This window comes from Calypte anna, chromosome 8, assembly GCF_003957555.1.
Source record: "Calypte anna isolate BGI_N300 chromosome 8, bCalAnn1_v1.p, whole genome shotgun sequence".
NCBI classification, from domain to species: domain Eukaryota; kingdom Metazoa; phylum Chordata; class Aves; order Apodiformes; family Trochilidae; genus Calypte; species Calypte anna.
The window spans coordinates 21,624,628-21,637,131 of NC_044254.1; the positions used below are offsets into that span (position 1 = coordinate 21,624,628).

At 42.8% G+C, this 12,504-nt stretch overlaps 1 protein-coding gene across 4 annotated transcripts in view; it reads left to right on the forward strand.

Annotated features, from left to right (window-relative positions):
• The window catches only part of MAST2 (microtubule associated serine/threonine kinase 2), a 202,771-nt gene that overhangs the window by 13,881 nt on the left and 176,386 nt on the right, over window positions 1-12,504 (forward strand). For 3 of the 4 annotated variants that reach the window (XM_030454791.1, XM_030454795.1, XM_030454792.1), the window contains exon 1: window positions 7,720-7,986. The exons of the other annotated variant lie outside the window; for it this stretch is intronic. In XM_030454791.1, the coding sequence (XP_030310651.1) occupies window positions 7,798-7,986 (189 nt within the window). In that variant the 5' untranslated portion in view covers window positions 7,720-7,797. Of the gene's footprint in view, window positions 1-7,719; window positions 7,987-12,504 lie in introns of those variants that run through there. 4 annotated transcript variants of the gene reach the window in all.

Genomic DNA, 12,504 nt, shown 5'->3' on the forward strand with positions numbered 1-12,504 from the left:
AGGAGGTTTCTTGTAATGCCTCTGTTCATTGAACTGACATACAAATTATATTAAGCTATAGGAAACTGGGATCTCTTTCAGGCTTTGAGTATGAGCCAAATGGGACCACTTGCTGGGAGATTAGGCAGAGTTTCTAGCAGCAGGAAGGAAAATTGTCATATGTTTGTGATTTCTCAGACTTGGCTTTGGTTAGCAACACATGTAAGCAGGCTCAGACTAAGGAGCTTTTAGAGATTTCAGCTATACATCTTCATCACCTGAGAAGCAAATCTTTTTTTTTTCTTCGAGTATTCCCTGACTAGTTATTTTGAAATATGTTTTACACTGAGAAATCAGATAAAGGAAGTTACTTACCCTTTCCCATACTTGAGTGGGTCATTTATCTTGATTTGTTAAAAGTGAACTTATTTTCCAGTACTCAGTGATTTTCTTGTACTTTTAGGACTCCTACTGCCATTTAATTTAAACTTTAACATCAGTGCCCTGTGACTTCTATACAGCTTTTTCAAAGTTAGAGCTTAAGCATGCATGATGTCAAAAGGAAGACTAAAAGCTTGTTAAGATATTGCCACAGACAGTAATTCAGCTGCTACAGCATTAAATTATTATTACCATGATCTGATGATCTAATTGATAGCAGCCTATGCTAATAAAAGTGTGCATCTATTCCAAAGCCACAAACATTGCTATACTGGGTCTCAAGAGGCATCTACCTGAGCAACTTCCTTCTGTTAAGAGCCATTAGTAGGAAATTAGGGAAAAGAAATGTTTAAAAAATAAAGCTACTTGCTAAGCTTGCACTTTCTGGCAATCAGCTCAGTAAATATGTCAATTGACATCTCCTAGCTCAATACAGTGATTCCTTGTTTGTGATTTAGATCTCTTTAATGACTGACATAAGCTTTTAGGCTTTTATATTCCTTGTAACTCTGCAAAGCTGATTTGGTTAAGGGAAAAATTGTTTGCACTTCCAACCATTGACAACTGCCAGATCCATTTCCTTTCTTGGCATCCTGAAAGTGTAACAACAGTATGACCAGAGGGAGACAGACTTTCAGGAGGATAAATGAGAGCATTTGGCCTGTTACAGCTTTATTAGAGATATGGCAATATGTGCTAATGAAATTAATCTGTTTGTTCCTCATATCACAGTGTGAGCCTGCATGCTCAGAAGTTGGAAGTGTTTTTCTCATTAACTGTAACCAGAAATGTAATTAGGAGCACAGGTTGTTATCTCATTTAGTGCCATTTCTGAAGCTCCTTTGCAGAACTGCATTTAAAGATGCAATGAGGGCACATTATTTCACCATAAGTTACGTTTGTGACTTTAGTTATGTTAGACTTCAGAACAAAGAGTTTGTATTCACAAGTCTCTCTGCTGAATGTATCATGTCACAAGTCAAGCTGAATGCCAAAGGAGACACTCCAGATGGACTCAGTCTGGCACTCCTGACTCTTGAAAAAAAAGCTGAGGTCAAATCTTAACTACTGAATTTAAGGTATGATTTGTTTCTGTTCACTTTGGTGGGACTGGGATTTCTTCTTTTCTTTTGTCTTTGTAAGGCCTCCATCACAGCACAAAGAAGCTTTGCTTCCTTTACTTGAATACACAAATATTGCTGAGCTAGTTCACCAGCAGGGCACAGGAATGACAAAAACACCACTAATTTTGCATAGCCCAGGGAGTGAGTCATTTCGGAAATAAAAAACAGATATTTTAATGAATAGTAGGTTTAAAAGGCTATCAAAATCCAAACAACAAAATTATAATTGTAAAAATGTTATTTTAAGCCCCGTGTTAGGTTTTTCAAAATTAAAGGGGACAAAAACCTACTTATTTTACCTCATTACTGAGTTGAAAGCACCTCTTGAAAGAATAACTAAATGTTCTTCCTTTGCCCTAGTCTTTCATTTGCCTTTCACTTGCCTTTCTCATTCTGCTAGTCTGTTACTGTGAGGTTCCTTGAACCACTAACAACTACTGTTTTTTCTATGAAGAATGGACTTTGGTTTGGGTAACTACTGACTGTGTAGTGTGCTGTGGACTCTCACAAGTAACAAAGAAAATCTGGGTCTAGCTTGATGTATTCTCCAGAAGTAACCAACTGCAGTCTTGATTCTCATTTAAACTATTAATATTTGTTTGAAATTTCTACAGTCACTTACAAACAATGACTTTCTTCTTAGGGGAGTTTGAGTACTATTTTTTTTTCAATTTATGCTTTTATTATGGATATTTATTATTTGTATAGAGGCAATGCCTGGATGTCCCTGTGTGAAGTTTGAAAGTATTTGGTGCCAGTACTGGACTATGGATGGCCATGTTCTGCATCCCACCTTTCTGCCCTGATCCTGCCCTGCCCTTTCCCTATACTGGGGCTGAGCACTCAACAACCAGATGGGGGAACTGATCCAGTAAAAAGAAACCCACCACTTCCCCCTGCCTCCAGTGTTTCTAGCCAAACCAATGTCAAGTTTCAGTTTATAGCACAGCTGTGGAAAAGTTGTGAAAAGGGTGGCATAGCACAATGGGAGAAACAAACAGAGGAGGGTAGGACTGGCAGTACTTAAACACATTGTGTTATTATGCTGGTTTATTAATTGTTTTGTTGAACAATTTATAATAAAAAATGAGTCGAGAGGTCTATAGAGAAAACAAATAATGCAAACACAAGGTAACAGTGACATCATACTGGTCAACATATTAAAAGGCAGTGACTGGAAACCACCAGATTAATCATTGCTGAGATTTTCCTGTTTGTATCACAGCAGGGATGAGTTTTCAAGGGGGACATAGCAGAGGTCCAAGTAGTGTCTCTGCAGACATCTCTGAGAAATTACACCCATGCATATTATATTACTTCTAGATAGCTTGACTCATTGCCCTGTGATGAATCTGTGGTTAGCAAATTGACCACAACACTCAAGGAAAGGTATTTTGTTCCCAGTACCTTTCATTATATCATCCTGTCTCTCTCTGCATCCCCTGGATGGCTTTCCTCTCTGTTGTATAAATAAAAAACTGCTTCCACATCCAAATCCCTTTCCAGTTTATCTTTGTCTGTTCTCTTTCAATACAAACAGGTTAAGTCTCTTGAAGTGTCTCGATTCCAGCCTCCACCGCTCAGCTGCTGGATTTACACTGCTTGCTTTCCTGTATTTGTCATCTCATATTGGGAGGGAAGTTCTATAAGTAGCAGTAAAACTACACATTATCTCTCCCCAGACCCTTCTTAAAGCCATCTTTTTCTGGGTGCCCAAAGAGAAGCTGACAACAGTTAGGATCAGATACTACTCCTGCAGGCCTGCATCTGTCCATTCACCATGTCCTTCCCCTCTCAGAAATATAAATATCCGTATTTATATGCATATGGAATTTGTACTCTGTTAGCATCTAGAGGTAACAGCTCAGCTGTGGCATCTGCTGTATAACTAAGTCCAAGCTGACAGTGACAGCAGCACTTTCTGGTGCTGTTGAGTTGGCTGTTGCACTGAGCTCTCTCTGAACCTCACAATCATACTTTTAACTCCTGAAATATATTTGCATATTTACATCTTTTGCTTCCTTAACAGATGTAAATATGGTATCTAGAACAAGGTTACAGCAGTGCAAAGCCATCACTTCAACACACTCCATCACTGCAAAAAAGGACATATGTCCTTCACGGTATATAAAGAAAGAAAATAACAACTGGAAAGAAAATCATATTCAGTTGGGGCTTTTGTTGTATCTAGAGGTAATAATTCCCATCCTGTACCAGGCTGTCAGTTGGTTTACATCATTATTCTGTCCTTGAGACTAATTGTAGTACATTCCAGTGAAGATGCACTTGAATAATATATTGTATAATATACTTCTATGGATTAACCTGCCTGTAAGAAAACTCTTCCAAACCCTATTTAATAAAATTATTAGTTTGTGCCCTGAATCATGATGTTTATATCCTTTCTGTAAAATGTCTTCATGTTAGTAGGATTCCTTGTATTAATTACCCAAATGTCTAATGCAGAATTTCTCAAATAGCAGATTTCAAATAATGACAAAGTTTTGCCTGGATGCTCCTAAGGTCCCAGACTTACTGATGCTTCTGCATTCTTTTGGAAACTCCTGTATTTCTTACAATTTCTCTGGAGCTTAGGGGTGGTTGTGGAATCTCTGTCCTGTGGCTGCTGTTCTCAGCTGTGCAGGCAGCACACCTTGCTTGGCCAGCCTGGGATTGCTGTCTCATTTTTTTGCTGAACAAAAGGATGCATCATTCTATCTGCAATAATTGATCAGTCTTAGCCAAAGCTTTTCCTAGCAAGTTTCACTCTTCCTGTGGTTCATGTATCTACTTTTCTACCCTTATTTTTTATTTTGCTTATAACTGGTATTTTTTAGTGGTGTCATGCTCTTCTTTTTGGTGAATCTTGAAAAAAGAATGCTGTCCTAGGGGTGAAGTTAGGGAAACAGCTAGGAGTCATGGTGAGGACATGCACCCCATATAATTACTTGTCATTACTGACATTCTATACAGGTACAGTAAAATATCCCAAAGTACCATGCTGTCTTCTGGGCTGACTGTACATTGCCAATTGCCAGACATTAGTATTCCAGTGTGAAGCCCAAAACTTCTCTGTGAATACCATTAGAACTGGGTCACTAACAGAAGGTGCGTGGTAGCTTAACATGCAGACCAACTACAGCCATTTCCTCTGTCTCATGCAGAGCAGAAGTACTGGGAGTGAAGATTATGTGTATAGTGTGAGCAGAATGACAAACAACAACCCTTAGCAATATACTTGTTTGGTGGCATTAGTGATACAGTTCCCCCTTGGAAACAGTGAAAATGGGCGATCAGCTGGATTTTGTGCTGCACCAGTTTTGCTAAATGATTGCATTTAATAGGAATTCAAATGATCAAGTTAAGTATTTCATTTTGTAGAGGAAATTCTCTTGCTCAGCAGCACCCTAATAACATCTACCATTTAGCATTTCCTATTCTGTTTGGAATAAAGAGGTTTTAACCTCACAGCTTCTGTGTTCCAGCTCCAGGAATTACTGCTGTAGTTGTGTGCTCAGCAGTCATAAATAGGCTGCAGATGGATTTATGTAGTTTTAGAAAACATTATGGAATAAACTGGACTAGGCTCTGTGTTCTGCCTTACCTAAGTCCCTTTAAACCAAATAGAGAACAGAAGGGAATTTTTGCTGGACAGCATCGTTCCAGCTGCCTTCTGAATCAGAAGGGCATTCTGAGACCTTCTTTCTATGGAGAAAATGGAGGGTGGAAGCCAGGGAAAGGAAGCATCTAGAGTCATAAAGAGAAACAGCTTTAACTTAGTATTAGCTGAGTATCAATAAGTGAGGTACAGAGGCTCTCTATGATCCCCTTTTTTTCATTAGTCAGTCTGGGTAACAAAAATCAGCCTCTTTATAAACCTTTATTAATTACTCTTCCATCTTTTTTGACAGATTTATGGGGAAAAAACCAGTGGGCATAGATGTGGCATCACACCACCCTCTGCCTCATTCATCTGTGCCCCTTTTCCCTGTCAAGCCTCTCATGATTTGTTCAGTTTTATTTAAAGCTGGGGAAAAAAATAAGATCAGAAAACGAGCTCATATGGAAAAGAAAAATCAGGTCACTCAGACTGGTCTGCAGATTCAGGTCATAGTGATGAGTTTAAATGGAAAAAATATGGGAGAATCAGTAAAATGAGTATTTTTCCTATTCCTGCAACATAAAACCTCACTGTTCTTGTTTCAAAAATATTGGAGAGACATCTCAAGTCCCAAATAGTGAACAGAGGTTAAACAGAGAAGGAAATAATCCAAAAGTAATCTAAACCTATCTTTTCAGAAGCAGAATGTCCTATTACCCCCAGATGGCTTCTTAATTTGCAGTGAGAAAATGATTTTTAAATGGTTTTGAGTAAAACACTAAACCAGAAGACAATTATTTGCAATTCTATCTAAAACAAACAACTGAAGATTTGTTTTCACTGTATTTTAAAGGCAGGCAGTGTTATGCAAATTCTCATTGTGATTTTTTTCTTCCTGTATTAATGAACTCTTTTTTGGCACAGGAAACAAACAGGTGTGAGCTGGTACAAGGTGGCCCACAGGCCATAGCCAACAAATAACTAATTGGCATCTGTGTTGCAACAGGGCAAAGATCCAGCCAAATTATGATGAGGCACCATGCCATCCTAATAGACTCACATTGTCATGGATGCCAAGATTCCATAAATTTGCATTATTTACATTTAGTTAGGGCAGGATTCCCAGCTGAGAAATTCCACAGAGTTGTCCATCTCTATCATATACAATGACAAAGGAAAAAGATCTCTCTGACTAACCCAGAATCATGAAATAGATTTCAGCAAGAATTTAAATATTCTTAATCATTATTTTAAAATCCTCCCACTCATCTACATCAATAAATAATTTGAAAATTTATTTTTGACTATTCAGACGAAGTAAAAAATTTATGAAATCAGATTTCTGGCTGAAGATGTCTGATGAGCCTTTTCAGCTTGGTAAAAAGGGCAAAGGAATTGTTTTTTTCAAGGCTCTTGACTATGTAAGAGTAAAAAAAAAAAAAAAAAAAGGACAACTTTGAAGTTGCTTTTGTGAAAAATGAATGCAGAAGCTGGTAACTTACACCCTCAGGAAATAATTTGCAAATACAAAAATGCCGAGAGGATGTCAATTACTGAGATGAAACAGAAGATGATGATCCATGCTCTGATTACTCCTTGAGGTAACGAATCTCTGTAGGTTTGTCTTTTCTACTGAGAAGACGGTGAACTACATCTTAATCTGCTCCTTAAAAAAAGTGAAAAAGTGCTCCAGCACTTGATGGTGCAGCTGCTGATTATCTTCCTGCAGCTCGGCGTTCCTGCAGGGATGGAGGTGCCGGGCGATGCTCCTGTCCCCCGAGCACTGGGGGGGGCCCATGGTTTGGTTGTCACCCTGTCGCGTTGGGGATGCTGCTGGACTTCTTGGAACCTCTTGTGGCGTTTTCCTGAGCGCCACCCGCTACCGGTGACAGCACCGGGAAGGTCCCGCGCTCACCCTGCACCGCAGGGGCGGGGAAGAGTTGAACGGCAGAGTTACTGCGGGACACCGGAGCTGACCCCAGGCGGTGATGATGGGGACAGAAACGCTGCCTGCACCCTTGGGAGGCACCACTGCGTTGCCCATCCTCCACTCTACACCTCTAAACCTCCTTCTGCGGCCACGACGGCAGCCCCGTCCCTGCTCTCCTCGCATGGCAACGGAGCCCCCGCAACCCGTGGCACCACTCGCCTGGGCACCCCAACCGGGAGCCGGGCTGCCGCACTGCTGCGGGCCCCCCCCGCCCGGTTCATTCCTCCGTTCTCTACTGCGCGCAGCGTGCGGGGCTCCCTTACCGCCCCCCCTTCCCCCTGGGCCGTCCCGCACCTTCCCGCACCTCCTGCCCGCCCCTCGTGACACCCCTCGCGCGCTCCCCCACCCGCTCAGTCTCGCGCCTCCTCCCCGCCGCCCGCCCGCTGCTCTCGCGATAGGCAGCGGCCGGCGGGCGGGCGGGCGCGCTGGAAGGGGGTGCCGGGGGGGGGCGGGGCGGTGCCGCCGCGGCAGCCGCTGCGCTCTCGCTCCCTGACAGGCGGGCGGCGGGGACGGCGATGTCCCTCCGCCCCGCGCGCAGGTGGTGGCGGCGACGGTGGCGGCGGCGCCGCCCCGGCTCTCCGTGAGTCCCGCCGGCCATGGCCGGCTCCGCGCCGCGGGGGCCCGAGTCGTGCCGCAGCCGCCGCTGAGGAGAAGCCGCCGCGATGAGGAAGGGCCGCTCTCGGGGGGACAAAGCGGCGGCGGCAGCGCCGCCGCCACCGCGGAGAGAGCCCGGGCGGGCGGTGGCCGCCAGCGCGGCGGAGCGCAGAGCCACCCTGCTGGGGGGCGGCGGCAGAAAGGAGCCGGAGGACGCCAGGGCCGCGGGGGCGCCTTGCCGGGAGGCGCCGGAGAGGGTAAAGCCGGAGCTAGGGCCGGGGGGGGGGGGCCCTGCCGGGCCGCTGGCGGCCGTTGGCATGGAGACGCGCGGCCCGCGTGGCGGGGCCGGCGGCGGGCGGGGGCGCCCGGGGGTGCCGCCCCCCGATCCCGCCCGGGTTGCGGCTGCCGCAGTGGCGGGGCAGGGGTGAGCCCGGCCCGGACGGGGGCTCCCGAGTGGCCGGGGTTGGGGGGCCTGGAGGCCAAGGGTTGGAGAGGGGTGAAGTGCTGTGGTCTGTGAGGGAACCGGCTGTGTGAGGGTGAGACTGAGTTCTCCGAGCATCCTCTCGCCTTACGCACGCCTGCTTGGGTTGATGCCCCCTGAAGAGGAAGGGATGGGTTGTTGGTGGCGGTGTGTCCGTGTTCTGGCGGCGTGGCGCTGGGAGAGTGTTGGGGGAGTCGCCGTGGGGCCAGAAGTCCTGCCTCCATGCCGATGGAGAAGCGAGGGAGGATGCAGTGAAATCTACTTTGTGTGACATGCTGGCTGGTGTTAATTACTGGGTGCTTCTTGGTAGTAACCTTCCCTAGGTCACCCCTAGTTGTGCTGTTAAGATGCATTTCCCAGCATTTTTAGGTCTTAATGCAAGAAGAGGTTTATTTAGGCAACGTACCTTTGCAGATATTTCAAAATTAATAGCCTTGTTAAAAGTGAGAGTGTGTAAGTTCAGTGTGCCCCCTTTTAAGTATTTCACTCCACACAAGAAAAGGGTCTACTGATGGCTGCTTGATGTTACAGGGATGAGAGACCCAAGAAATCTTAAACTTTGTTTTGATGTGTTTTGGTATTCCTGGTTTTGCATGAGAAAAAAAAAGAGAGATGAGATTTAGCAGTTTAGAAATGTAGATGGCGACTAATGCTTTATTTCTGTTTGAAGAGAAGGAGAAAGCATCACAAGCATGAAGACTCCAGGATGCTGTAATTTGTTGTTTTATTTTGCCATTTTTTGTAACAGAATAAAAAAAAACAGGCTCTTTGACTTTTCATATAAAAAATATGCCTTAAATTTATGTAATTGTTGTAGATGCTCAGGTTTATTCTTATTTTTTAATGATTTCTTAGATTTTTCTAGAAAAGCTGCATTACATTGCCTTCAATTAAAGAGACTTAAAAAATTTATTCTTTAGTGCTTTGTTAAGCTTGGTGAGAGGTGCCCTTGCTTTTGATGCTTATAATTTCTTGAATTATTTAAAAACCACTTATATTCAGTCAAAAAGGAAAAAGTAATCTAAAAGCAAGAGGGGTGACTTAGTTTCCCAGCTGTCATTTAAAAGAGGGGTTAGAAGAGCTATCCAAAGCAACAGCAAGGTGTTTGTTTTACAGTTCTGACATTCTGTATATGATGCTGACATGGAAAATGAAGGAAATTATTTTAAGTAGCTGTGAACTAAGCTTATTGCAAATCGTGCACACAGGACACACTGCATACCACATAAAGTATTGACCACTCAGGAAGCTTCCCCAAAACATCATTAAGATTGCAAAACAGGAAAGGCAGCAAATTAAAAAATTCCAGTTTTTGAGGTGTACCGGGCTTTTTAATGGCAGATACTGCCAGAGTGTTTTTAGCTTGATTGCTCTGACTGAAACCTGATTCAGCTTGTAGGAACAGACCTTTACATGCTGGCAAGTGCTCAGTGTGATGGAGTTTTTGAGGAGTTTTGCAGCTAAAGTTAAGAAACCTTTTACTCAACCTGTGCTAGATGCCCCCCCTAACTTCAAAGAGAACCTCGAGCTCCCTCTCCCCTTTTGTCTTCCGTTTGAATTGATGGAAGTTTTGTGAATGCAGCAAGTGACTGGAAATTAGTAGATGTATTGGTCAAATTTAATAAACAGGACAAATAAGTCTACTGAGCATTTCTATCTTTGATATCAGTAATTCATTATCTCTTTAAACATAGGAACTGGTTGTGTAGATGTGGTGGAAAGGGCGTTCTGAGATGCAGAAGACAATGTGATGCTCCATTTCCGCTGATGTGGCTTTTAGCTTGACAAATATTTCCTCTGGGGCCACTTCTGATTCAAGTAGCCCTGTTGTTTCCAAGCCTGCAGGACACCCTCAGCTGTACCAGTGCAGCAGCATGCACAGCTGCAGGGAACCACTCTGAATTAAATTCAGATTTCACAGTTTGCACAAGTTTGTGGTCAAGGTAAACTAGACTACTCTAATGGTGGAAAAGTACTTATCAAGATGTGACTGTAGTAGTTTGTCACTGTACTGACCTTTAGGCCTTTGAAAATCTGGTCCTTTAGTGTTCTGTCCTTAGAGTTCTGACATGTACATACAATTACTGTTTTCAATTTTTAATGAGTTATAAAAGAACATAAAAATGACTGGACTTGGTCACATTAAAGATCCCTCTAGCCCAGTACCCTGCCTCCCTGAGCTGCCAAAAGAAAATACTTGGAGAAGAGTATAGTGTAAATTGAGGAAATACCTCTTGCAACCTCCAGTAATTTGTGGCTCACAGGTTTCTGGAACTAGAGGTGATATTTGTTTTTAGTGCCCCCAGAGGGTTTTTTCTTCTATGAATTTGTCCCATCACTATGTGAGGCATTATATGATTGTAGCATCCACAATATCCCGTGGCTGAGTGGTGTGAGGTTCAAACACATTTTGTGTGGAAAAGCCACTTATTTTTGTTTGTTTTTGAACTTCCTACCTGCTTGTTTTATGTCTTACTTGGAAGAGGCAGTGAAAAAGAGAAACCATGTTCTTCTGTGAGCCTTACAGCTTTATAACCTTTTTATTTTCCATCCCTTGCTTGTGACTTGTCCAGAGGAGTTTTAGAAAGAAGTGACTTTATCCTTTTCATTGCCCTTGCTGTTTTCTTTGCACCTTTTGCAGGTTTGTTCCTGATTTGAGGTAGTGATACAGATATCAGAGAAACATAGTTGGGAAACAGTAACTGGGACTGGCTATAGTGTTTCTGTATATGGCACCTTGTAAACTTGTATCTTGTTTTATGTTTTATTATTTAATCTTCTACCTGTTTTTTTCTTGACAGTCTTTAAGCACAGAGTTGGCACTTCTCTGAAACTGTCTACTGTAACTCCACAATAACTCTTTGAGGTGCTAATAGGTAGTTCAGAATTTGTTGTTACATATATAAATTTAGAAATTTGTTTTTAGACTGTGCATCACTTTACATTTATCTACATTTTATTTTATCTGCTATTTTACAGCCCACTTAAGCAGTATCATTAAGGTCTTCTTCAGATCTTTGGCCATCAAATTGCAACCTTGAATAACTTTTAAACATTGTCAGCAAAGTCTTTCAAGTAAGTGTTAAGCTTCTGTGCTACATCTTGCTTTAAAATGTTGAAAGTATTGATTCCAGAACAGATCCTTGTGAGACTCTACTGGTGATCCTTCTTTTTTTGGCAAAAGGCCAATTGTTCTAACTTCTTATTTCCTATCTGTCAACGTCATTAATTCATAGTTGTATTATCTTTCTTATCCCCTGACACTTCAGTTTCATTGAGTGAAGTCATCTTTGTCAAACACAGCCCACTTGGATTTCTGTAAAGTATCAGCTTAATCATCATATATTTGCTGACTGCATTGAAGAAGAAAAAATTGAAAATTGAGGAGGAAGCTATTGTTGCTTAGGAGTGACAGTCACCCTCATTCAGAGGCATATTATAAGCATTAGACTTTTTCCATATCATGCTTACACAATTAGTTTGAGACATTGTGATATTTATTGTGAAAGACCCCCCATGGGTCATAGCCAACACTTGTGAGAGGTGCTTCAATGAGCTTTTTCTACTTCAGGTAGAAGTCAAAGGTCAAAGTTCTCATATGAAGGAATTTTCAGTGTCTGGAAGAAATGACTCAGAGAGGTTATGATGTCTTTGTTATTTGCATAGGGTTTTTCCATGAGGAGTGGGCATTAATCTGTCTCCAACAAATCTGAATCCTTTCCTCTGAAAGCCTGGGGAGAATACACAGGTATGAGGAAAGATGAAGTATTGTGGAAGGTCTAGGGGCATGGAGGTTGAGGGTCAACAGAGTAAAAATAGAGGACACTGAGTATCTCTGAACAGCATTCTCTGCTCTAAAGGCATCCAGGGAAGCAGTGAGTGCTGCTCAGTGGTGCTGTGCTTGGAGATGTGACACTGTGAGGGGTCAGGAACAGACTCCATGCTTGTTGGCATTTTACTGTCACTTCTGTCAGGCTTCCCTCTGCTCTTGCTATGGATGGCCAGGGCCAGGAGAGGATTTATGAGTAGATTCCATGATTTTGGGATTTTGTAGGATAGTAACGAAATGAAGGAGGCAACAGTTGCAGAATCTCAGGCTGTTTTGGAGGCTGGTAGAGAGACTACAAGTTGCAGAGGCAGAATTTTGTTTTACATGTACCCTTTGTGTTGTATAAAGTTTAACTTGGCTGCTACTGATGAAGAGTTGGATTGAAATGTTGTTAAATCTGGAGGCTCCCCTGCTGCATGGGTGTTCATTGTATGGGAAGTGTTCAGCTGATGACAACAGGCAAGC